The 26,818-nt window shown below is 42.3% G+C and overlaps 1 protein-coding gene across 8 annotated transcripts in view; it reads left to right on the top strand.

The window, feature by feature from the left end:
• CNTRL (centriolin) overlaps positions 1 to 25,458 on the top strand; it is an 89,876-nt gene extending 64,418 nt beyond the window's left edge. For 3 of the 8 annotated variants that reach the window (XM_032308548.1, XM_032308545.1, XM_032308553.1), the window contains 20 exons: positions 942 to 1,147; positions 3,424 to 3,616; positions 6,622 to 6,752; positions 6,877 to 7,017; positions 7,122 to 7,248; positions 8,458 to 8,622; positions 9,350 to 9,509; positions 11,136 to 11,251; positions 11,333 to 11,550; positions 14,010 to 14,167; positions 15,864 to 15,937; positions 17,090 to 17,278; positions 17,701 to 17,926; positions 19,395 to 19,600; positions 20,771 to 20,911; positions 21,476 to 21,748; positions 21,912 to 21,974; positions 23,195 to 23,401; positions 24,679 to 24,762; positions 25,209 to 25,458. In XM_032308548.1, coding sequence (XP_032164439.1) covers positions 942 to 1,147; positions 3,424 to 3,616; positions 6,622 to 6,752; positions 6,877 to 7,017; positions 7,122 to 7,248; positions 8,458 to 8,622; positions 9,350 to 9,509; positions 11,136 to 11,251; positions 11,333 to 11,550; positions 14,010 to 14,167; positions 15,864 to 15,937; positions 17,090 to 17,278; positions 17,701 to 17,926; positions 19,395 to 19,600; positions 20,771 to 20,911; positions 21,476 to 21,748; positions 21,912 to 21,974; positions 23,195 to 23,401; positions 24,679 to 24,735 — 3,051 coding nt within the window. In that variant the 3' untranslated portion in view covers positions 24,736 to 24,762; positions 25,209 to 25,458. Of the gene's footprint in view, positions 1 to 941; positions 1,148 to 3,423; positions 3,617 to 6,621; positions 6,753 to 6,876; positions 7,018 to 7,121; positions 7,249 to 8,457; positions 8,623 to 9,349; positions 9,510 to 11,135; positions 11,252 to 11,332; positions 11,551 to 14,009; positions 14,168 to 15,863; positions 15,938 to 17,089; positions 17,279 to 17,700; positions 17,927 to 19,394; positions 19,601 to 19,741; positions 20,128 to 20,770; positions 20,915 to 21,475; positions 21,749 to 21,911; positions 21,975 to 23,194; positions 23,402 to 24,678; positions 24,763 to 25,208 lie in introns of those variants that run through there. The other 5 variants (XM_032308546.1, XM_032308550.1, XM_032308549.1 and 2 more) reach the window with 5 other exon arrangements.
• Positions 25,459 to 26,818: the final 1,360 nt, after the last annotated feature.

Below are 26,818 nucleotides of genomic sequence, written 5' to 3'. Positions count from 1 at the left end.
GTTTTTAAGCAGCATTTTTATGACTGCATAACATTTCTTAACATTTGTAGACAGTCTAGTTGACCTAACTGCATAAATTTTTAGTGTATTTCATTTTGTTAGGCTAGATTACTAGTAATTCTAAGGCTAGATTACTTGCTAATGCCTAGCTTGCTTTGTTAACTCTATGGTTCTAAAGAAGTAAAATGCACTACAAACTCCTCCTTCAAACTCAAGAAACTTAGAGCTCTTTAGATTTTCCTTTTCCTACCAGGAGATTGAGAGGAAGACAAGGACCAGAACAAACAATCGGTCAGGCTGGTTGCCAGGGGCCTGCAGGTGCTCACGTGGTTCAAACATTAGTCACCCACGTAGGCCTGCAGAGTCTCAGCGCACATGTGTTTATGTGTTTACAGCAGTGCAGTCGGCTTGGCATGTGATTGATCCCCTCTTAAGCTGGTTCTGTTACCCGCGAGCAGTGCCCAGATGTCCTGTAGTTTCTCACGTGCCCTCCTAGACCTCTTTGCATTTGCGTGTTCTTCCTTCAGCTTAGGTCTTCCCCATGTCCTTTATTCTTCAAAACACAGGCAAAAAACCTCTCCCTCTGGGCAGCCTTCCAGACAGCTCCCCTCCCCGGGCCCAGAGGAGGGAGAGACCTATGTCTCTCTCTTCTGCTACTTGCTGTCCTCTGGAGATAGAGATTATGTGTAAGAGGTGCTTGGGGAATGTGTATCAACCATAGTTGGGCCGATGGGGAAGTTAAAAGCTCTCTGCATCAGTTTCTTCTGTGGTATGTGGAAAATTGGCCTGACTTAATGTTTCTTCTCACATTGAAGTCCTAGAAGCTACCACCGTTTTCTTGTTGTAGGTAGCATCTTGAGCACAGTTAATTGCAGCTTTTGGCAGGAAAGAAGAGAAACATCAAGTGATGTTCTCAGTACTGCTTTTTTTTCTTTGTTCAGGAGAATGAAGTTTCTAAATTAGAAGACATAATGCAGCATTTAAAATCTGAGAAACAGGAACCGTGCATGAGAGCATCTAAGCGGCACTCGGAGAAAGAACTGGAAGAACTGCACCGTAATATTGATGGTCTTTTGCAAGAGAAGAAAGACTTAGAGTATGAAGTAGAAGAATTACATAGAACTATCCAGCAACATCAACAGCGAAAGTAATTATTAGCCATTTTATTTTTATGATTCCATTTTATTTTTTATGATTTATTTTATGATTCCAATTTTTATGTATATTCCAACTGTGATATTGGCTCATTAAGATAACCTAAATCAGTGTTGTCCAGTAGAACTTTCTGTGATCGTGGAAATGCTGCAGATCTATGCTGTCTGGAACAGTGGTCACTAGCAACATGTGCCTGTTGAGCCCTTGAAATGTGGCTAATGGAAGTGAGGAATAGAGTTGAATTTCAATTAAAGTAGTAGCCTCGAGGCGACTCCCAGGGGGGGCAGTGCAAGTCTGAGTTCTCTTGGCCAGTAATCCCAATCAGCTCTTCCTGTAGGCCCTCTTGGGGAATGGCACGGCCATCCACCCTCCCCAGTTACTCTGGCTAAAAACATGCCCAGTGTCCTTAGCTCCTCTTTCTGCACTTTCCCAAGCCACTGGTTGGTGTCCAGGTCCTACAAATATACACAAAGAGCTGTCAAGCCAGTCCCCTTCTTTAATCACTGCTGCCTTGGCCTTTAATCATGTCATCCTTGGTTGTTGTAATAGCTTCCACATTGGCCTTCTGTGTCAAGCCTCTCCATTCTACCCTCGATGTAGCTTAGATCTGAGCATGCCACTCTCCCATGTGATGCAGTCCCAACACAATGCACCCCACCCTCCAGATCTGAACCCTGCCTGTCTCTTACCTTCTCTCCCACACACGCTGTCTGCTTTTCTGTGGGTTCCTCAGACACCACATCTTCTCCTGACTCCCATATGTCCTTGCCTAAAATGCTTTCTCTGTCTGCGCCTAACCCCACCCTGTCTTTCCAGGTGAAGGTCAGGGATTCCATCTCTCACACAAAGCCTTTCTCATCTCTGACTCCCGCAGTTTGGGGCTGGCGACGTTGGGCGTAGTACTGTTGATGCCATGCTGTGAGGAGCCCAGGAGGGTAATGGCTGGGCTTCCCTCCTTGTGCCCTGGCATCTGGCACAGGGCCCGTTAACAGATGCAGTATCTGCTGAGTGCATCAGATAGGTAGAAGCCCATCTTCTGCAGTAGTCCATGAGTTATGATTGTTCCCCAGTTTTTTGTCGTGTAAGCCAGACTGGCCCAGGCACCAAGGTTGGGGAGAGATCTGTGGAGGTCGCCAAGGTGAGTGAGCTGTGATCTCTGCCTTCTAGGAGCTCACATGTGACTGGCTAATAGACCTGGCAGGGAAAAGCAGGGGTCACACCAAGAAAAGATGGGGACTAGATGTCTGAAGTTTTCAAAGATGATTATGCTGTTACTTTTGTAGGTATGTGATAGGGTAGAGGGTTTTTATTGTGAGGTTTTTTTGAGGAAGGAAATAAGGCAGCGGGATAACTACCCTTTCTCCTAGTTTTAAAAGTATATTAAATGATCATTTTAAAGAATTTGGATAACACAAAAATGTCCAAAGAAGACTATAAAGATCATCTGTGTGTCTTCATTTAAAGAGAAAGAATTTGTTAATGTTGATGAATTCATTTGCATGTTTTTCTGTCACGGTTTCCATTTGCAAATAATTTTGACATATTAGCCTTGAGTTAGTGAGTCCTGTGTCTTGCTTTCTGATTTGTCAAATACTGTCACTATAATTTTACTCTAGCAGAACAGAGTAAATCACAAAATTAGGTCATCTTTGAGGCAGCTGATGAGCTATGACTTGACAGACAGTTTGAAGGGAATGGATGACTAGTATGATAATAGTTTTATTTTTATACCACAGAAGAATAGAAATATCAACATTGTCTTGAGAAGTGCTGACCAAAATAAAGACGAGTCAAAAAAGATGAAACAACTACATCATACTTCATACATATTGTGTACTTACTGCCAACAGTGAACAGTGTACCATTGGTTTTTTTTTTAAAGATACTTTTTAGAAAGATTGTGAATGCATGCAAGAGCAGGGGGAGGGGCAGAGGATGAGGGAGGATGAGGGAGAGTGAGACTCTCATGGAGACTCCACACTGAGGACGAAGCCCGACACGGGGCTTGATCTCACCACCCTGAGATCACGACCAGAGCCACAATCAGGTGTCTGACACTTACCCGACTGGGCCACCCAGTCACCCCCAACAGCATACCATGTTGAATGAAAGTGTAAACATAGGCCTTGAACGTAGTCAAACGCAGCTGTCTCTCCCACTGCTTCTCATATGAAATTAGAAAATCATCATACGTCTTCTTATCAGGCTACAAGGGTCTCTATCGTCCGCATTTAAAGTGTCTTAATGTGTGGGCATATGATTTTTTAGAGACTTCATTGATGGAAATGTTGAAAGTCTTGTGAATGAACTAGAAACAGAGAAGTCACTCAAACACCATGAAGATATTGTCGATGAAATTGAGTGCCTCGAGAGGACCCTTCTGAAGCGCCGCGCAGAGCTCAGGGAAGCCGACCGGCTGCTGGCGGAGGCCGAAACGGAACTTTCGTGCACGAGAGAGAAAGTATGTTCTGTTGTGGTCTGGGGTGAGGCAGCTTACTGTTGGCGGCATGAAGGACTAGGAAGAAAACAGACCAGAACACGGTCCCCCGAGGCAGACGGGTTTCAGGCCGCTGTTAAAGCTGTGAGAATTTGCATCAGCCCCCTAAGTCCCCAGCTTTGCACTCCTCATCTGTCAGGCCGAGAATAGGAAAGCTGTTCAGTAAGGGTTAAATGAAGTAGCATGTTTTTTAAAAGATTTTTATTTATTTTAGAGAGAATGGGAGAGAGGAAGCAAGAGTGTTGGGGGCGCAACAGAGCGAGCGGGAGAAAGAAGCAGATTCCCCACTGAGCAGGGAGCCAGATGTGGGGCTAGATCCCAGGATCCTGGGGTTGTGACTTCAGCCAAAGGCAGCTTAACTGACTGAGCCATCCAGGCACCCCTAAGTGAAGTAGCATATTGAATGCTGCTCAAGTCATTGAGTTCCTGACACACCCTACTTCCTTATCCTGTGTGTGTCTTTTAAAATTGTTTGGGCTCAGCTAGCTCTGTGTATTAAATAGGTCAGTCTTATATTCTAAAATAGCAGTGTTATCTCAGAAGACTTCTTCCTACTATTACTTTGTTCTCCAAGTGGACATTGCAAAGTCAAGTATGTTTTGGTCTGAGGTCGTGTTCTTGAGACTACAGCACAGGGGGAAATCAAGGGGAGAAGGGAGCTCCCCGTCACTGGGGCTCTGTCCCGGCCACACACTGGCTGTTTGATGAATGCCGCTTCCTTTAACTTCCCTGGCATCCTGCAAGGTGGTGGTTAGCTCAGTTCAGCAAGGCGGCGCAGGGAGGCTGGTAGCCAGCCCAGGGGCACACAGCTGAAGTTCTGCTTCACCAAGAGACCTTTCTTAGTCTGAGGAGAATTCCAGAGTGTAGAAGTCCCAGACCCACATGGAGCATTTCAGGAACTACCATTTGTATGTTGTTATTTCAACATGGACAGATTTAAATGAATAGAAATCTAATACCTGGGGACTGTAATGAAGGATTTATTAAAGAAATTCTGTGAGTGATGGCTTTAATAAGAATGGGAAAACATCCTGGTGACTTTTCAGATGACCAGTTCCTTCTTCTGTCACACGTTACATGATCGTGAGAGAACATGGGCCTGAGCAGGATTAGAGAAGAATTTACCACTGGTATATAAAAGAATGTTAAAGCTATTGGTAGTTGACAGGTAGTAAGTGAACCGAGGCTGGTGAGCTCTTTCCCCTTCAGCCTCCCAAAATGACTCAGGGAGGCAGCTTCTTAAGGGGGAGGAGGGTGGGAGAAGGTGATGTGTTTTGTAAAGATGCCAGGTGTGTTAAAACTTAACCTAGAAACAGACCAAAAACTACTTAGAAATGTGACTTTCTGGAGCATGTAGTGCATTTTGTCCAGTGCTTTGCTGATGAAACTGATAGGAACCAGCTCTGGCGTGGAAGGAAGGACAGTGAAATATCTGGCTGTTATGAATGGGGAAAGATGTGCTGTCTGATACCGTGGAATATTACTCAGCCATCAAAAATGAGGTCTTTTAACCATTTGCAATGACGTGGTTAGAACTAGAGGGTGTTACCCTAAGTGAAATAAGTCAGTCAGAAAAAGACAAATATCAGATGATTTCACTCATATGGAATTTAAGAAACAAAACAGGTGAACAAAGGCAAAGGGGGTAAAAATCAAATAAGATGAAATCAAAGAGGAGACAAACCACGAGAGACTCTTAGCTCTAAGGAACAAACTGAGGGTTGCTGGAAGGGAGAGGAGGACAGGGATGGGGAAACCGGGTGACGGGCGTTCAGGAGGGCAGTGATGTGATGAGCAGGGGGCTGTGTGCAACTGATGAACCTAATAGTGCACTATATGTTGATTGGTTTTAAATGAAAAAATATATATATCTAGCTGTTTAGGAGCTTGCCAACCCTTTTCATCCACACGGGATATTTAGTAGACTAGTTTAACATCCGCCTATGAGTTTAATGCAACTGCAGAACTGGAGCTTTCTGCCTGAAGGTGAGTCACTGCTCAGCCAAGTGCAAACCAAACACTATTTTTGGACCTGTGGTGACATTGTTTTAAGCCTCTTATTTTAGACAGAGAAAGGAAACCAAGTTGATTTTTTTTTTTAAATCTGGTTTTGCCAAATCTTTTATAGGAAGATCTTTAAATACTTCAATAAAAATATTTAGTATTTGTGTTTGTCTTTAAGTCAGTGAGGTTTTATTTAGCATGATAATACAGTACAGCAATAATCTCTAAGAGGAGGGAATATTGATAAAATCCGTTTGTTGTCACTTAATTGGGAGATATTTTTAAGTAAAAAAATAGCCTAATAATAGGTTATTTTTTTTTAAGATTTTATTTATTTGTCAAAGAGAGAGAGTGAGCACAAGCATGGGGAGAGCGGCAAACAGAGAGAGAAGCAGACTCCCCACCGAGCAGGGAGCCCGATGTGGGGCTCAATCCTGGGACCCTGGGATCATGACCTGAGCCGATGGCAGACGCTCAACCAACTGAGCCATCCAGGCGTCCCTATACAGACTATTTTTAAGTAAAAAGATTCACTGCCTCCCTACCCTCAAGGGACTGTTTCTCTTTTGGGTAGCCCTTTTGTCTTTGTGGGCACAGATATAATTTTACATAGCTGCTCTTAGAGTAGTGTACCTTTTAAAAGAACTTTTTTCAGCCAACATAATAATATCAACTTTTGTTGCTATGTTGTCATTTTAAAGGCTACACAGTACTCTGTTGTGTTGATGTGTTGTCATTTACTAAATCCATTTTTTGTCAGGTCGTATACCAATCTACAGTGAGTATTTTTGTGCAGTAGTTTTGACTCCTGAATTCTTTTCTGAGAATTGGAGAAGCGTGAATGAACATCTTTACCGGTCTTCTTGTCTTGCCTTGTTTTCTGAAAGAGTTGTACCAGATTATACCACAATAGCTGTGAGGGAGAATGGTGACTGAATTGCTTTCAATGACTGTGTCTTTTTTAGACAAAAAATGCCATTGAGAAATTCGCCGATGCCAAGAAAAATTTATTGCAAACTGAGAAAGATGCTGAGGAGTTAGAAAAGAGAGCCCAGGAAACCGCTGTTAACCTTGTCAAAGCCGACCAGCAGCTCAGGTAGGTGGAGTCCCTCAGCTGTTCAGTGAGATGAGAAGTTTGGTTCTGACAGGCTAATAATCGCCTTATGGTAACTGGCTGGTTAAGTCTAAGGGGCCTTGGAGAATAAGGCAGTGTGTTTTAGGTTGCTCCAGGCTGACACAAAGGATTTGGAGCAGCACAAAATGGAGCAGGAGGAAATCTTGAAAGAAATAAATGAAGTTGTGGCAGCAAAAGATTCAGATTTCCAGTGTCTCAACAAGAAGAAGGAGGTCCTGACGGGAGAGTAAGTACAGCCCCTGTTGGGCACACGGGGCTCGAGCCGGAAGACGGCGCTGGGGGTCCAGCCTCCCTTCGGCCCCGCTCTAGTGCTGCTGCTGGTGTTTGCAGGCTGCAGAAGCTGCAGAAGGACATCGAGACCGCGCAGCACAGTGAGGATCACCACCTGCAGGTCCTTCAAGAGTCCGAGAGCCTCCTGCAGGCCAAGAAGGCTGAGCTGGAAAAGCTGAGGAGGCAGGTAGGGAAACAGATGCCTTGAAAAACCAGCTTGTGCTGCTTTGAAACCCACATCATAATGTATGATTATAAAAAGTGATGCCTGTTCGATTGTAGAAAAGACTGGAAAATACAAAAGAAAATATAAAGCACAAATGAGGCTGTATCTTTTAGTGATTAAGAGTGGAGTCCAGGGGTACCTGGGTGGCTCAGTGGGTTAAACCTCTGCCTTTGGCTTAGATCATGATCTCAGGGTCCTGGGATCGAGCCCCACGTCGGGCTCTCTGCTCAGCCAGGAGCCTGCTTCCCCTTCTCTCTGTGCCCGCCTCTCTGCCTACTTGTGCTCTCTGTCAAATAAATAAATAAAATCTTAAAAAAAAAAAAAAAAGAGTAGAGTCCAGGGGCACCTGGGTGGCTCAGTGAGATAAGCCTCTGCCTTCAGCTCAGGTTATAATCTCAAGGTCCAGGAATCGAGCCCCACGTCGGGCTCTCTGCTCAGCGGGGAGCCTGCTTCCCTCTCTCTCTGACTGCTTGTGATCTCTGTCTTTCAAATAAATAAATAAAATCTTGAAAAAAAAAAAAAAAGTAGAGTCCAATCCACATTTGGATCCCAAATCAATAGAATATGTTATTGAGTGAAGGAAGCAAGCCCCAAAGCAGGATGCGCCCTGAGATCACTTACGCTAAATGTGCTTATGAACACTTGTGCTTGTATTTTTAGTCTATATCAAAGTACAAATCAGTCATCTGATAAGGAGGCATTATGAATATCTTCTGTTTTCTTCCTTTCACATGTCTGCATTTTCTGCTTTTTAAATAAATACGTGTGTACTATCCTTAAAATTGTAAATAATTTTTTCTTAATTTACAAAATGAGTTTTTAAAATCCCTGCCTGACTTCCATTGCCAAGGTAGTTGTTAAATGGAATAAGGTATAGACATGTGTTTTGAAAACCATAAGCTGAGGGATAATCATTATTATTATTATATTGTTATTTTTGCTGTGCTTTGAGTGCTTTTATGTAGATGAGCTCAGGATCTTTATCAGGCATTTTGTGCATGAACCCCTGGCCTGGCCCTCCTGACTCATGTAGCTGGGATAATTACAATTAGGCTAGTTCCTAATTTCCCCCACGACCGTTAGCTGGACTGGATATTCTCCATCATAGCAAGCCCTGAAGGTTGCATGGCCTTTGACAAGCTTTGCATTCTTCCCTTTTCTTTAATGCAGGTGTCGGGTCAGCAGCAGGAGATGGCCATCTTGGACAGGCAGGTAGGGCATAAAAAGGAAGAGCTGCATCTCCTCCAGGATAGCCTGGTCCAGGCCAAAGCTGACCTCCAGGAAGCTCTGAGACTGGGAGAATCCGAAGTAACTGAGAAGTGCAATCACATTCGGGTGTGTTTTTCACTAGATTTTCTTAAGAGTCCTAGGATGATGTTGGAGATTTATTCTGAGATTTCATTGGTTTCCCCTCCAAATGCAAATATAAATTTCTGAATCTGGACCCTTCTGTAGCATCAGTTTGATGTGGTGTTACGTATCTGGGCTCTGGCTGTGTGGGTAGCTCCCTCTGCCACTGTGCCTTTTCTCATACCATTTCTTCTCCAGGAATTTTTTTGTGAATGTTCAGATCCTACCCATTTTTCATGGTTCAGCTTGATATGCCTCTAAGAAGACTTCCCTGACTTTTCCTTTACCTTGGAAGGAGTTTTCTCTGTCTCCTGAGTTTGGGGGCACTCTGCACATTTCCTAGGGCATCTTAGGCTTTCATGATCATGTTTGTACTCCTTGCCTAAATCTCCTCAAGGTGTTCAGACTCCTGAGGGCAGGAGATGTACCAGATTCAGCCTTTTCTTTCTATGACAAATTGCCTTACACAGAGTCAATACTGCTTATGCATTTTAAATGAAGGTAATGTGTGACTTACTTTCTTCTATTATACAGAAATATGTTGGTGTAAAATAGAATACAGTGCTCTTCTTGATATAAAAGGCAAAACTGAACTTGTTTCCAGATTAGAATTTTTATGAAATGAGATAGTTAATAAAAAAATTGATTTCAGGGTAATTTCTATTCATAATTTTGTAAAGTGGAGTTGACTTTTTTTTTTTTTTTGGCACAGGAAGTAAAATCTCTTCTGGAAGAACTCAGTTTTCAGAAAGGAGAACTGAATGTCCAGATTAGTGAAAAAAAAACTCAACTTGCATTCATAAAGCAGGAAATTGAAAAAGAGGAAGAAAATCTTCAGGTAGTTTTAGGACAAATGTCTAAACATAAAACTGGTAAGTTTAAAGGAAAGCAATCATATAAAGTTGGAGTTTGGAAATATCTCTATTCGAGATCACAGAAAAAAATACAAATGGTGGAATAAACTTCTTTTAAAGTTCAGCTTTGTTTTAGATGAGCAAAGAAAAGCAGTATTGTAAAAGGAATACAGTATTTTCTGCCATTCAAAGCTTACTGATAAAGTTTATTTAAGAGCACAGTAGTCATTATAATTACTGACCAGGGTGTGGAGAAGGAAGAACACTTAACAGGCTATTTGACAGAGAAAATTGGGCCAATCCTGCAATGTTTCAAATCTGAAAATTCATGCCTATTGAACCATGTAGCCCATTTCTAGTTACTGAGAGAAAGGAAGCATTTATATACCTTGCAGCAGTATTGTATTTACTTAGTAACACTTGATTTCCTTGTTTCACAAATTAAGCTACCTGAGTTGGTTACTTGCAGCAAAATTTATAATGAAATTTGGAAATTTGGCCAATCTAAAAGCCATATTTTCAACATTTAATGGCATGCAAAAAATGCTGATGGGAAGACTGAAAGAATAGATGTAAAACTGAATATAGAGCATAATTCCAATTTACGGAATGAAGACTGAAAAAATAGATGTAAAACTGGATATAGAGTATAATTCCAATTTATTTGGAAGTTATGTGCATGTGTGTGCACACACTCCTGGAAGGAAATAAATCAAATTGCTATTGCTGTAGTGATTATCTTTGGATGGTGGGATAATAATGGGTTTTCATTTGTTTCTTTTTTTCTTGAAATTTTCCACAGTGAGCAAATATCTGTATAATCAGAGAAGAGAGTTAATACTTGAAAATCTATATATTTTTTTGAAAATCTTTATTTTAAAAGATAAAAAATTGTTGGGGGCGACTGGGTGGCTCAGTGGGTTAAAGCCTCTGCCTTCGTCCCAGGTCATGATCCCAAGGTTCTGGGATCAAGCCCCGCATCAGGCTCTCTGCTCAGCAGGGAGCCTGCTTCCCTTCCTCTCTCTCTGCCTGCCTCTCTGCCTACTTGTGATCTTTTTCTGTCAAATAAATAAATATTTTTTAAAAAGTAAAAAATTGTTATTCGAATCTCAGCTTATGTATTTTAACATTTTACCCATTTATTTTGACTAAAATTCATTTAGATGAGGTAATTGCTCTGGAAACTAGAACTTTGTTAATGTTTTTGTTAAAATGTTTTTAACAAAATTTAATAAGTTAATGTTTAGCAATATTTAAAGGGATTTTTTTTTTTTTTCCATTAAACAGTTAGCTCCAGCTTGCCTCAGTGGCTCAGTTGGATAAGCCTCTGACTTTGGCTCAGGTCATAGTCTCAGGGTCCTGAGATCGAGCTGTGCTTCTAGACTCCCTGCTCAATGAGGAGTCTGTTTCTCCCTCTGCTCCTATCCCCTTTTGTGCGCACGGCTCTCTCTCTCTCTCTCTTTCGCCTTCTCTCTTTCAGGTAAATAAAATCTTTTTAAAAACACAATTAACTCCGTTAATTCAGCATAATAGATATGTTTTGATGACCTATTGTTTCTTGTATCAACAGCATTATTTTCTGTTTTATTTTGTAAATGTTTTCAACTACATTTAATAGCATGGCTCATGCTCTGTTTCTCTTAGAACTAAAGAATATTCTGGACATGTTGCAACTTGAAAACAATGAGCTGCAAGGTTTGAAGCTACAGCATGACCAAAAGGTGTCTGAGTTAGAGAAAACTCGGGTTGAAGTGCTAGAGGTAATAAACAAAGCCGTTTTACCCTTAGCCAATTGCAGTCTTTCTCTTGAGCATGTGTGAGTCCGCTTTTATCTGTTTTAGGAGAGACTGGTGTTAGAGAATCTGCAGCAGACAGCCGTGCAACAGAAAGGGGAGATAGAGTGGCAGAAGCAGCTCCTCGAGAGGGACAGACGGGAAGTAGAGCGGATGACTGCCGAGACCCGAGCATTACAGTCGTGTATTGAGTCTCTGTGCAAAGAAAGGGAAGATCTTGAAGAAAAACAGGATAGCTGGGAAAAGAAGTTGGCACAGACTAAACGGTGAGAGCAAAACCCAATAAGCTTGCCAGATCCCTTCCTGAAGACTAAAGCATAATAAACACACTATAAGAAGGGAATGGAAATGGAGAAAAGAAAGTACTCCACGAACTCAGTATCACAGTACAGCTCACCAACAGCATTTTTGGGTGGATTTCCTTTTGGGCTTTTCTTTTTCCAAAGCACATTTTAAAATAACTTGTTGTGGATTTTTTAAGGTAAAATAACAAATGCTAGAAAATGTAGCTGAGTGGAGAGAATACCTGTTTGTGGGTGGAAAGGCAATATTGTTAAGATTCGGTTCTCCTCAAACCTATCTATAGATTCAGAACAATCCCAGTCAAAATCCCAACAGGCTTTCAAAATAGAAATTGACAATCAGGTTCTGAAATTCATGTGGAAATACACAGGATGGACATGGAATAGGATCTAAAACTTTAGCTATGACACCAAAACAACCGTGAAGAACAAAAGTTTAGGGCTAACACTACCTGACTTCAAAACTCAGTATACAGCCATAGTGATCAAAACACTATGATACTGGTATAAAGACAGAAAAAGCAATCAGTGGAACAGAATAGAAAGTCCAAAAGTAAGTGCACAGATGTGTGGACAAATGGTTTTGATAAAGATGCAAAGGCATCTTTTTCAGTAGAGGAGAGATGGTCTTTTCAAAAAATATTGCTGAAATGATTGCATATTCAAAACCCCAAAAATGAACTTCAGCCCACACCCATATTCATAAAAATTACCTCAAAATGGACCATAAACATAAATGTGTGAAACCTAAATATTTAAAACTTCTAGGAGAAAACATAGGAAAAAAACCTTTGTGACCTTGGGTTAGGCAGAATTTCCTAGATAGGACTTCCAAAGCATGGTCCATAAAAGAATAAATTGGTAAAATTGAACATCATCAAAATCAAAACTTCTCAAACACTGTCAAGATAATGAAAAGACATGTCACAGACTGGGAGAAGAATCTTTGCAACCATGTATTTTCAAAAAAGGACTTGTACCCAGAGCATGTATATACAAAGAACTCATAACTCAATAATGAGAAAACAAACAATCCAGTTTTTTAAATGGGCAAAAGATTTGAGCAGACATTTCACTTAAGAAGATGAATGGATGGCAAATAAATACATAAAAAAGATGTTCCTCATCATTAACCATTAGGAAGATGCAAATTAAAACCACGATGAGATAACACTATGTACCTATTAGAAAGGCTAAAATTAAAGACTGATCATACCAAATGACATGGAACTTTCATACACAGTTGGTGGAAGTGTAAAAATGCTAGACCACTTTGGAGAATAATTTGGCAGTTACTTAAAAACTCTTACATATATTGGCCAGAAGAGCTACCATTCTACTCCTCGATATTTATTCATGAGAAGTGAAAGTGTGTGTACATACAAAGAATGATGTACTTTAATGTTCATAGAAGCTTTATTTAAAACAGCCAAAACCTGGAACCAACCTAAATGTCCATCAGCTGGTGAATGGCTAGACAAATGACTGTGTAAACATATCCTGGAGTACTATTTGGCAATAAGAAGGGAATGCAGGGGTCACCTGGGTGGCTCAGTTGGTTAAACAACTGCCTTCGGCTCAGGTCATGATCCTGGAGTCCTGGGATCGAGTCCCGCATCGGGGGGTCCCAGCTCCATGGGGAGTTTGCTTCTCCCTCTGACCTTCTCCCCTCTCATTCTTTCTCTCTCTCTCTCAAATAAATAAATAAATAAATATCTTTAAAAAAAGAGAGAGAGAAGGAAATGCAGTACTGACACACACAGCAACATGGGTGCACCTCACAGTGACTCCTCTCAGTGACAGAAGCCAGACAGAAACCAGCCTACACTATAGGACTCTGGTCGTGTAAAAGAAAGCCGGCTCGTGTACATCTGTTTTTTGGACAAATCCTATCGCACAGTTGTGTTTCCTGTTTTCTCACTTATCAGAAGCTAGCCATCTATTTTAATTGTGAGATTTGGGGAATTCTGAGTGTTGTCCTTGTTGTTATTCTGATTTTTATAAAACTTTAGTGAGTCACTTTTCAAAAAACCTCGTGTTTTAGAAAGCTGAAAATAAGATGTCTTTTGGAAATGAGTTGAAGAGTGTTAAGATTTTTTTTTTTAAGATTATTTATTTATTTATTTGACAGAGATCACAAGTAGGCAGAAAGGCAGGCAGAGAGAGAGGAAGGGAAGCAGGCTCCCCACTGAGGGGAGAGCCCAACGCGGGGCTTGATCCCAGGACCCCAAGATCATGACCCGAGCTGAAGGCAGCGACTTAACACACTGAGCCACCCAGGCGCCCCAGAAGAGTGTTAAGGTTTATAATCATTCATAGTCTATAACCATCCAGTGAAAGGATAACAATGTTCCTTGGCTGTGTCTTGTGTGCGGCTGGACCTTTTATGTTCGATAGTCTCACTTACTCTGCTTGCGCGGTAGGGTTTTAGCAGCTGCAGAAGACGATAGCAGAATGGAGCAGGCAAACTTAGAAAGATTGGAATTGGATGTCAGAAAGCTGCAGCAGGAGCTAGACCAACTTAACAGAGAGAAGCTCTCACTGCATAAAGACTTGGGAGCAGTGCAGCAGCAGCTACAAGGTATGAAGCTGCCCCTCCGCGGTGGCCGGGGAGGGGAGGGTGTCCTTCCTTTGGTTAGGTTTTCTTTTCTTTTCTTTTCTCTGAATAGACAACCTTTTATTTTCTTCCAGATTTGGAGTTTAATTATACAAAGAGAAGTCAGGTTTTGTAACCTAAAAATATTTCCTTATTAAAACTATATTAATACTTTTGCAAACTATGCAGAGAAGATAGGGACACACATATGTGCATGTATGGAGCTGCACGTCAGCCACGCCGGATCCCTGGGTGGGGAACTCCCAGCGCGCCCTCACTCATCTGTGAGGACACAGAGCTGTCCTTGTTGAGGCGTACACAGTCAGTCCAGCATGGTCAGCCCTCTGCCATGAATGTGTCTGTTCAGTTGTTTGCTTCTTAGAGCAGACAGTGACCTTCCTCATCCACCAGCCATTGGGGGAGGACGAGGCCCATTCTTCTGGGAGGCTTTCCTGCTGGCTCTCTTCCATCAGCATGTCTGGAATCAGAGGGGTTTCCATAGCCTCTTCTCTTTTTCACCTCTTGCTGAAGCAGTCTTGAAAAACAAAACCAGAACTCAGCTATTCCTCAGAAGGAATCTGTTACCAAAGATCATCTCCATGGGGACTGACCCAGGCTGTCCAACACTTGTCCATTCGAGATGGAAACCATCTTTGCCCCTTGGTCCCACCTCAAGGGTTCTTCTTTGTTTCCTTTTCTTATTATAGAAATAATTCATGCTAATGGGCATGGGATTTATTTTAGAAGTGACAGAAATGTTCTAAAATTAGATTGTAGTGATGTTTGCTTGACTTTGTGAATATACTTAAAGCCAATGAATTGCACACTGTAAAATGGGTGAAATGCTTGGTATGTGAATTATATCTCAGTAATGCTGTTTTAAAAAAAATAGTTCATGTTCCTTAAAGAACAATTTAAAAACACGCAAAAAGATGAAATAAAAATGACTCACCCCTCAGAGGTAATTCCTATTAACAGTGTGGTGAATATCCTTCCAGATTTTTCCTTGGGGTGTGTGTGTGTGTGTGTGTGTGTGTGTAATTTTAAAACAAAAAAGAAAGATGCAGATAATACCTTTATTATCAAAACTTTGTTAAACATCCATGATTAGAAATTACTAAATAAGTCTAGCTAACAACGTATTTATACTTGTTAAGCACTTACTGTGTCTCAGACACGATTCAAGTATTTTATGTGCATTTCATTTAATCCTTATAACATTTTTATGATAGAAACTCTTTCACCCATTTACAGAGGAGAAAATGTAAGCTTAGTTTTCTGTGATTTCCTCAAGGTCATAGAGCTAGCAAGTGACAAAGCCAGCACACATATAAAATCTATTCCCAAATTATCTCCCTTTAAGATTGTACCAAATTACATTTCTCCCAGCAATGTAGAAGGTGTTCATTTTTAAACCATGCACGTTGTCAACACTAGGTATTAACTATACATTTTTTTATGATGAGGTTTTGAACATGTAAATCTAAAAACCTGAGCTCCAAGCCCAGATATAGGTTGTGCATATTAACTCATTCTTTTGACCTTTTGACAAGTAAATGCATAGCCATACACTTAACAGAAATGAGTTTATATTCACTTCCACTCTACTTTTTTGGGGGCTGATGGGAATTGGGGAAATGCATACAAGTGTATTTATATTATGTAAATGTTATTTCTGTAGAAAAACAAGAAGCCGTAAACTCACTACAGAAGGAACTAGCGGATGTCCAAGACCATTTGAACCTAGCGAAACAGGTAAGTTTAACAAATGTAATCTTCTAGTAGTATCCTGAAGGTATGCAGACAATTGGTTAAAATAAAAGTCAAATCAAGTAGGTTGGTTCCTTTTCATACCAGCAGGTTCCATAGGGCCATTTTTAAGACACAAACACATATACACGAAACTTTTGATGCAGAGCAGTGGTTTTCTCATTTATTTTCAAAGTTTTACTCAAAGATAATAAGGAAGATGGTAGCTAGAACAGAGCCTAAAACGCTCAGCCAGCCCCTTTAGGGGCTTCAGGCACCAGATGGACCATCTCTTACTCTTGGCAAAGATAAGGCCCACACAGCTTGGCTCAGATTTGGTTACTCTGAGCAGCAGGGTAACTGCCAATTTCAGAGTACCTGGGCCTCCATCTTGTCAGATGTTCAGTAAAGCTGATTCTTGACCCTTTTACTTTGGATAGTCTTAAAGATAATTGTCATCCTATGAGAATAGTGCAGTAATTTCGGTTTCAGAGAGCCTCAAGCAAGTTCTGGGCCTCAGTTTCCACTATGTAAACCAGGGGTTGGATTGGACATCTGATTTCTTCCATCTGTCTTTAGTAATCTAAGATGTAAAACTTGAAGTAGTCCATCTTTAAAAAATTCTTACACAGTAGGCTCTAATGAGTATTTTCTGTGTTGTTGAAAATACAGTAAATTTCTAAAAAAAAATATATATATAATAAATTTCTCCAAAAAGTTTAATTTGGATTCCTTGCATAAATAAGAAATTATTTTCTGAGCTTTTCAACCCACATAAATATTTCAAATAGTAACAAAACCATGACTTTAGGTTTATTTTCAATGAGAATTAAGCCTTAGTCACAGCGCTCCTTAATCTTCTTAGCAATCTTGTGAAGTGGGTGTTGTTTATTCCCACCTCAGTGATGAAGCAGCTGAAGTTCAGAAGAACTGGGTCTCTTAGGTTGGGACATCTTCTGTCCTCTTCTTAGACACTAAAAAGAGGAAAGCTGATGATTGAATTGCATCCTGGGTGCTTTAAATAAGTTTGTTGAGAGAATAAATGATGTGGGACTTTCATGTTTATTTTGTCAGACTTGCTGGATCTCAGGAGGGGCATTTGCCAGCCCTAGGGCAGATGGCTTTGTTAATAGTTTCCATTTGTTCTTTCCCGTAAAGGATGTGCTTCACAGCACCCAGCGTAAGGACATGCTGCTCAGTGAACAGACCAGGCTCGAGAAGGGTATCGGTGAGTGGATGAAGAAGACTGAAGACTGCCGCAAAGAAGGGGAGACAAAGCAGCAACAGCTTCAAGAGCTTCGGAACGAGATTGAAGAAAACAAGGCTAAGCTAGCCCAGCAAGAAATGGTACCACACATTTATGATTTTACAGAAAAAACACTTTGTCACTTGGGTGAGCTTCTCCCGGCCGAAGCTGTGAAGGATCGCCCATAGGACTACTTCCCTTAACCGCCCTGTGTAACCAGGAGGATTTTACACCAGCGTTTTGCTCTCTCGGTATTAATATTGGGACCATTAAGACCACAGAACACGGGTCCTGTAAAGAATCTTGCTGGCCCCATGCCACCGGCCGCATGAATCCTTTCCTCGCGTGGTGGCCAGATAGTTTTCCAGTCCCAGCACGATCACCTCTGTAAAGGGAACTCACTGTCTCTCACTGGGCTGTTTCCTGCTTTCTCTGGAGCTGGAACCTGGCTAGCGTCCGCGAAGGTTCCCTCATCTGGGATATACTGTATTTGTTATATTATGACTGTTTGTTCTCTATTAAGATGTTTCAGAGACTCCAGAAAGAGCGAGAATGTGAAGAAAAAAAGTTAGAAGCCAGTAAAGTGGCTCTGAAGGAGCAGCAGCAGCAGCTGGAAAGGGAGTTGGGCGAGCAGAAAGGCAAGCTGGACCAGGTGCTCTCAAAGCTGCTCTTGGCTGAGGAGCGTGTGAGGACCTTGCAGGAAGAGGAGAGGAGCAGCGAGACCCTGGAGAAAACGCTCTCCCAGACCAGTATGTGTTCCCAAATACGGCGCTTTGGGAGGGGGGCGGCACTGGTTGTCTTGCCAGGTGTGTAGAGGAAACCCTGAGCCCGGCCACGGCCCAGAAGGGGTCAGGAGGTGCAGAGTGGCAAGGAGATGCCCCGTTGGATCCTGCTAGCCCCAGGAGAGGTGACAACAGGTTCAGAGATACAAGGCATTTGTCTTTATGGAGATGGGAGTTGATCCTGAGACTGTGTGGTCTTTTTATCCGACCATACTGCCTACTTCAAGAATGGTGCCTCAAGGCAGAGAGATGTTAAGGCAAAGAAGTTCTAGAAGGCACTCTGAAGGCTTTCTGTGAAGAACGCTGTTTTGAGCTTTGGAAATGATGATCCATTTCATCTCGCCCAATCAAAAAACAATTATCAACAGTTCTACTTGTGTCCAAATTTGTCATAGTGAATGGTACCAAAATACAGGTATTTGCTTTTGGGTCTGTTTGTGCTCTCTTGAGCCATGTATCAATGACAATGACATGGAAATCCAGGGTAAATGATAGTTCCCACAGCAATAAGTGATTTTTTTCTTTCTTAGGCTTCAGGGTTTAACAATGGTCAGAAAATGTTCTCTGGTGAACTTGGTGGAAGGGTTATTACTCCTTCCTCCCCAACTCTTGATTACATCCAGACCAGCCGCTTCTTTATTTTCTTTTTTCTTTTAAAGATTTTATTTATTTGAGAGAGACACAGCACAAGCAGAGGGAGAAGCAGGCTCCCTGCTGAGCAGGTAGCCCCATACAGGACTCCACCCCAGGACTCTGGGATCATGACCTGAACTGAAGGCAGACGCTTAACCGAATGAGCCACCCAGGTGCCCTAGACCAGCCATTTCATTGTGAAAATGAAACTTAACTAACATATGTGTTGAGTCTGACCACACCTGACATGTGAAAGTGAAATCTGGACAGGGTGTTACTCCAGAGTGTGGGTAGAAAAATCTATTTTAACTGTCGTTGTTCTTTGTAAGCATCATTTGTTGAGTACTTAATGTGCACTATGCATTTGCATATAAGATTCTCATGGAACACCAGAAGTAGGCTTCTCCTGTATAATATAGGGCTTATGCCACTCCAGATCCCGTGTTGTTTCCACCACGCTGCCTCCCGTGAAGGAGAAGTATGTGTGCACTCCCTTTATTAAAACCCGGGTTTATAAGAAGCACTTCAGCCATCTATTTCCATGTCTCCTGCCCCTCAGGATTGCTGTTTGCTCTCACTGGTCCCTGATAAAGGGAAGACAATAGCTGTCTGTCACTTTGGGATTCAACCCTCTAGGGCCCAGTTTTGTCAGGAGGCACCTTCGTGAGGGCTTTTACCTGGGCCTCGGATGTGGGTCGGGGGGATTCGGAAGATCCAGTGATGCCCGAGTGAGTGGCATTTCCCTACCTGCCCATAGCTGGACCAGGGCCTCCACCCAAACTACTAAAAATGCTCATTTCAGAACGGCAGCTTTCAGAACGGGAACAGCAGTTACTGGAAAAGTCAAGTGAGCTGCAGGCTCTCCAGAAAGAGACAGACTCTATGAGGGCAGACTTCAGCCTCTTACGGAACCAGTTCTTGACAGAAAGAAAGAAAGCCGAGAAGCAGGTTGCCAGCCTGAAGGAAGCACTGAAGATCCAGCGGAGCCAGCTGGAGAAGAACCTTCTGGTGAGTACCCACTGCCCTGACAGCTCATGAGGAAGCACCACATTTACATTTTTAGACTAAAACGCTGCTTTGGTGTGGAGAAAACAAATTACCTGGCAGCCCAGTTCCTAACTCAGCTGTTTTGTGTGTATTGATGCACAGTGTGATCTTGAAGCTGATAGTGGGCTGTCGCCCTCGAGAAGCCGAACAGACAGTGTCAACACGAAGCAGAGAGCACTCTCAGCAAGGAGCCGCAGCTCACACCTCCACTGACAGGGGCTGCAGCATTCTGGGGGGGAAACGGCTTAACATGTTTGCCCATCTGCAGTCACTGCTCACAGATTTTTCTCATCCTGCCCTTTTTAGTCAGATTAGCTTTAATTTTCCTTAAACCAAGGAGATCAATCTGCCATGCTTTTATCCCTGAAATCTATTTGGGATAAAATTTGGGGAGGTGAGGGGTGCCCGAATGCCTCAGTCGTTAGGCGGCTGCCTTCAGCTCAGGTCATGATCTCAGGGTTCTGGGACTGAGCCCCGCATTGAGCTCCCTACTTGGTGGGAGGCCTGCTTCTCCCTCTCCTACTCCCCCTGCTTGTGTTCCTTCTCTCACTGTTTTTCTCTGTCAAATAAAAATCTTTTTTAAAAAATGGGGGGGAGGGGATACTCTAAGTCCACAGAAATCTATTTTGGGTGGAGGCAGTTGGGCAGTGGTAGAGACTGTCACAGGAATGGATTTTCTGACACCCTCTGGAGGAGCTGATGTATGTGAATGGGTGTGTGTTTCCCAGACAGTGGGAAATGGGTGTTTCCCAGAGGGTGACACGCTTACCACTAGTGATCAGCAGCATGACTGTAAAGATAACATGGAGGGGTCTAGATTTTCATCCTCCGGGTAACTCTGTGAGGATGACTGTTGTTCCTGTTGCAGTAATGGAGGCTCAGGAAAGGAAAGGAACATATTATCAAAGGTAATGTTGCAGAGCTATGATTCAGACTTTGGGCTAACAGATAAAAGACTCTGACCACCTATGTACTATAGCTCTACCACAGCCTCTAAAGGCCGGCAGTGTTATCCCCACGTTACAGCTAGAACCCCAATGGGAAACGGACTTACAGAGCTAGTGAGTGTGTAAGGCAGCAGTGCACAGCTCCATGTGCCAGAGCCCAGCCGTGTCCTTCCTCCTGCACTAGGAGCAAAAGCAGGAGAACAGCTGCATGCAGAAAGAGATGGCGACAATCGAACAGGTGGCCCAGGACAACCACGAGCGGGCCAGGCGCCTGATGAAGGAGCTCAACCAGATGCAGCATGAGTACACAGAGCTCAAGAAACAGGTGCGTGCCCAGGAGCCCCTGCTGGCCGCCCGAAACAGAGAAGGCCCGGTAGACATGCTCACTCCCCATTGGGCAGTTTTTGTTTCTTAAGTAGCTCTTTTAATAGGAGTATTTCTTTTTAGAAATTATGAAAGCTGATTATAAGAATGTCCTTTAAATCAAATCTGTTTTTTTAGTCTTAAAATTTAGAAATGCACCTCTATAAGAGAAAAGCATTTGTTCAAAATGTCCTTTTAAAATCCCCTTAAGTTCAGCATCTTATGTTTTTGAAAGAAAAATAGCAGTTCTTCAGCATGAAATTTTATCATGTTCCAAAGAGCTGTGTTGAAATGTTAGATTTTACGTCAGAAACAAGTCTAGAAGACCCAAATGCCTAGGAAGGAAGAAATGACCCAGCAGAAACCTCTGATACCCTGTGGTGTAACCAGGCTCAGAGCAGTTCACACTTAGACTGGGAGAGTCTAATCCTACGTGGAAAGTTCCATAAGTACATGACACATTAAGCATTTCAATTCCAAGTAGGTCCCAAACATTACCCACTCGAATCTGATTCTCACTCTTCAGATGACAAACCAAAAAGATCTGGAAAGAAGACAGATGGAAATCAGTGACGCAATGCGAACACTTAAATGTGAGGTGAAAGATGAAATCAGAACAAGCCTGAGGAATCTCAACCAGTTTCTCCCAGAACTACCAGCAGATCTGGAGGCTATTTTGGAAAGGAATGAAAACCTAGAAGGAGGGTTAGAAAGCTTGAAAGAGAACTTTCCATTCACTGTGAGTGAGAGACCATCACCTTTTGAAGAAAAATTGAATTTTTCCCAGACTCACATAATGGTAAGTATATATCCTGCTGCTCTTTGGGCTTTGCTATAGGATAATTTGTTCCCACCTCCCCCCAGATAAGCTGAAAAATACATGTGGAACTTGGGGAAGGCGGGAGGAGGGAAAGGCTAGCAACGTTTGGGGACGCTGATGTTTCCCTTTCCCTCTGAAAAAGGATGAACACTGGCGTGGAGAAGCACTCCGAGAGAGACTGCGTCACCGTGAAGATCGACTCAAGGTTGCCCTTTAAAACAGTACAGTATGAGATGGTTGGCATGTTGAGGACAGTGGGAAATTGCTTATCACGACATACTGCTGCCATTCCCTCTGTTACGGCATGAGCAGCTTTCTAGATTACATGGCGGAAGCTTAGAGAAGTTGGCATCACACAGTAAGTGGCAGGGGTTAGCATTCAAACCATGAATTGTGGAGTTAAGCCCAGTGTTCTGGGTAATGCTTCTTTGCCTCAGCTAAAACTGACAGAACCTAAGGACCTGGGACAGAAAATAGAGATACAGTGATAAACAAGAGGCTCATAGACCAGTGGTTGGGGGAAAGATAGGCTTTGGGTGTCAGAAAGTTGTTTGGCTCAGAACATGTGGAGTCTTGAGGCCTGTGAGACATCCAGGGCCAATCTCTCCATAGGCAGCTTTCAGAGAGTCTAGGATTTAGCGATCAGCATTGACCTAAAGATTTGGGGGTTAACACTACAGGTGGGAATTGGAAAAAGGAAAGGAAGATAGAATGAGAGGGCAGAATGTGTTTGGAGAAAGGCTTCATACACAGCATGAACTGGGAGGGAGCCATGCACTGTGTTGAGGGAGTGGAGGTCCTTGACATCCAACAGCTTCCAGCCACATGTGGCTACTTAAATGTAAATGAATTCTATTAGGTTAAAAGTTCTTCAGTTGCCACAGTTTTAGGGACTCCATAGCCACTATTGAGTGGCTGCTATATTTGACAGCACAGATACAGAACATTCCCATCATCACAGAAAGTTCTGTTGGACAGAACTGCTGTAGACTTGCAGAGAATCCTTTGAAAGAAACAGCAGGGGGGCAAGCCAGAAAGTAGCGTGGGGTTGAAGACTGAATGCACTGTGAGAGGCACTGAAGATATCAAGTATAAACCAGTCTTCTGCTAAGTCTGGGCAGGAAAGGGAGAGAAGGAATCATAATTTAACGGGGAGGCCAGGGATGCAGAAATCCTAAGTATTGTTGTAAGGGAGAGAACTGAGCGGAAGGCCCAGTTAATGACAGCACAGCATGGTACAAGTTCTACGCACAGAGAGAAGCCAGCAGCACCTTCTACGTTTATATATTTTTTTAGGACAAAGGCATTTTCAGCAGCCATTCCTACTTTATGATAATCAGATCGGCCCATCAGTGTTAAGCATGAGGAAGCTATGGAGTTCATTTCTTCTGTGTAAAACCCTAAATTTTACCATAATGCTTTCAGGCCCAGCTTCGACACTGTATGTCCAAGCAAGCAGAAGTGCTAATTAAGGGGAAGCGGCAGACAGAGGGCACGTTACACAGCTTGAGAAGACAAGTGGATGCTTTAGGGGAATTGGTCACCAGCACTTCTAGAGACTCCACATCGTCACCTGGTCTGTCTCAGTTGGAATCTTCCCTGGCTGAGGACTCTCAACCTGGACCAAGCCAGGTAAGAGTACGTGCTGTTGTAAACATAAGAAGCTAAATTTAGGGTCCCTAATCTATATAGTGGAGACTCAGAATGCCACAAATGCCACCTTCAGGTCTCTGGAAAACTGAAGACAGATTTGCTTTCAAAACTGGTCCCTAGGAAAATGGAATGGAGTGGTTGGTAGATCTAGGAAGAGGACAAGGTGATGGCTTAGGGAATGGCCTGAAATTGGAGGCTGGATGAGCCGTCAGGGATATAGGGAATTCTCCTGATGAGCTCCATTGCTGGATTTCCTTGTTCTCTACTCCATCCGTAGAGCATTTAGGCTGCAAATGCTTAGTTTACAGTTTAGTCTGTAGTTTAGTCTGTTAGTTTAGTTTAGTTTAGTTACAGTTTAGTCTCTTAGTTTAGTTTGTCCATCTCCCTGCATCTCAGGAAAGGATGCCTGGCTGTGCCTTCTATTCTTCCTCAGCAAAAGTTTGAACTCAAACCTCTTAGCACAGGGTGTCTACAACCCCTAAAGTTCACAGAGCCTTTCTGTGTGAGACCTTGAGAAGGTTAACGTTTAGGAGGAACATGAAATAGACTCAGGGAATCGGTCAGTAGGGACCCAGAGATAGATAATAGCTACCATTTTTTAGTGTCTGTGTGTATTAATAAGCACTTTACATGTATTATCTCATGTAGTCTTTGTATCCTAGGAGGTAGGAAGTATGCCTTTACTAGATGAAGAAATTGTGTAAAATGAAAAATGTCACAGCAGAAGATGAAACCAGGACTTCGGGGCTCATCTGTCACTACCACAGAGCAGGATAGCATATAGCTGAGCCACGAGGAATGTTGAGAAAGAGCTGCCTCTTTTGTAGGCACACAGCTCAGCAGCAGCAGATCCAAGATTTGAATGTGATTACCTTAAAACCTTCTATGGTGGGACCAAATCAGGCACAGGCCAAAACCATCATGAACCTCAGGGCAGGTCTTAAGAGTATCAGGAGGCACTGAGTATTGCAAAGAAGGTGGGTTTAGAGATGAGACAGCCCACAGTCGTGGAAGAGGAGTACATGGGGATTTGGGTGCCAGGTTTAGCTATCAGCTTGGGGTGACAGCCTGAAGAGTTCAGGCGCTCGGGATGCAGGAGAGTAATGGTGGTGTTAGAGACGCAGCAGGTAGGGGGAGGTCTGCTAGAATTCTTTTGGAGTCTGAGGTCATAATCCAGGTTTAAGAGATGAAAGCTTAAACTAGGCTGGAGTTAGGGGCTGGCTTCTGAGCTGTGTTTTCATCTCCCTTCTTTTCAGAGCTCCTTCCAAGTTCTACAAGGTCCGTCACAATTACTAGACAGTTACCGACACTGATGCCATCCCCAGCTTCCTGCTTGCAGGGTACATGTTACAGAGTTCTCTTAACTACCACTTTCAGTTGGAATATCCTGAATTCTAGCTTATCTTACAGTCCAGTAGATTTTTTACTTTTTTTTTTTAAAGATTTTATTTATTTGACAGAGGTCACAAGTAGGCAGAGAGACAGGCACAAGAGGGAGGAGGCAGCAGGCTCCCTGCTGAGCAGAGAGCCTGATGCAGGGCTCGATCCCAGAACCTTGGGATCATGACCTGAGCTAAAGGCAGAGGCTTTAACTCACTGAGCCACCCAGACGCCCCTTAATTTTACTCTTGAATAATTTTGTACAGTGGCTCATCTCCCAAGTATTTTTCCAGAGAGGTACTCAAATACGTATTTTACCTGTTAGCCATCATGAGCTGTCACTTAGTTCTGTTCACTGAAGACTTGTTTTTACTGTTCCAAGAAGGCATCCTCTTTGTTTCTGCAGGAAAAGAACTGCTCAGCCGGGTGAGGAACTCTTGGGAGGAAATCCCTTCTCTACTACCTCACCATGAACTGGAAGGCCGCTTGGTTTTGCTCCAGATGCGGGGACCTCCAGCACTGCACCTCCACTATAGCTTAGCTCACATGCTGTGAACGCTGGGGTTTTTGTAAATCACATGTACATATGGGAAGAGTTGTATACAGTTTAAACCTGGATGGCTGGGGGTTTGTTTTTTTTAGCTTTGAAATGTATTGCCATAAAACCAGTGATTATAATTGTAAATTTGAGGCTACAAACTGGTTTAAATCTATAGCTACAAAGAAAAAGAATGTACTCAAGCCTTTCATTTATAGTGTCAAATTTTATTTTTGGATTTTGTTTAAAATCTATTTTCATATGAAAATAAAAGATAAAATAGTCTGTCATCTGACTTTTCATTTCATAGATCTACAGTAAAGCCATCAAACGTTTACCTGCGTTCCAAGAGAACAGCAATTTCCAAATGGCTCTCCATCTTTGGCCCAGAGATTGAAGTTTGTTGTACCTGTCAATGAACATACACCACATGGAAATATCGTTTATAAAACTACTATACCTGAGGTGCTTTTCCTCAACCAAAATATTCTTTGATGGAAAATTAGCAGAATCTGACCCAGTGGTAAATTCAAATTGTGTTTGACTTTTAAATCTTTGAACTACTGTAATTAATGGCTCTCCTTCATGATCTACAAATACATTATTTCTCTAAAAACAATAGCAACTGTCACAAAAGACTGTGTGGCAGTAGACTTCTTCTCATGAGTAAGGGAAGTATGAAACTACATGTTACAGGTTTTAAAATACTCCCAAGGCCTGTTTTTAGGCCCGCAGACAGCTTATGAACCATAACCATACAGTATGGTGTGGTGCAACCATCCCTCTCTACCCCAAGGAGGGTTATAGACCCAAGAATTTGGTCAGACCTGGACCATTAATTAAGATATGGGATAAACAGAATTACACTAAAGGCAATGGAAGTGGCATAAAATTTAACACACAGTAAGTTCTAGAAGTATCTACTTCCAAATAAAAATTGGATTTGGTGTGTATCTTTTGTATTTAACATTCTCTTATTTCATTTTCACAGGCCTTAGCAAAATGCTGAAAAGTCAGGCCTCTGCACAATTACTGAAATCCCTTAGGGACACTTTTCCCCATTCTGTCCATGTGCTGAGTGAGGGTAAAATATCTTCTTTCTAAACTGCCACATGAACCCTATTCCCCTGTTGACAGGAATGGAAGGTAATCATTTGATCTTCTGTGTAAGGGGGAGTGACCTAAACCACACATCTATATAGAAAGATCACACCTGAAACAACAGATATGTGAGCAAATAAGTTCTCAAAACTATAGTTTGGAATTGGGGAGGTAATTAATATGTGAAACCAAACACCTGGTTCCAAAAGACCTCTTTCCAAAGAAACTTTACTATATCCAGTATTATGTGAACATTACCACCAAAAAAAAATTTTTTTAATCAAGTTTACTGCATCGAACATTTTATTATCTATCCATGAAACACTTGAACATTGCACTGGAATGTCTGAGCACCAATTTACTAATCAAGAGGGCCT

Source organism: Mustela erminea, chromosome 12 (genome assembly GCF_009829155.1).
Source record: "Mustela erminea isolate mMusErm1 chromosome 12, mMusErm1.Pri, whole genome shotgun sequence".
NCBI classification, from domain to species: domain Eukaryota; kingdom Metazoa; phylum Chordata; class Mammalia; order Carnivora; family Mustelidae; genus Mustela; species Mustela erminea.
Note: the sequence above shows the minus strand (reverse complement) of the source record. Positions and strands in the feature narration are given on the sequence as shown.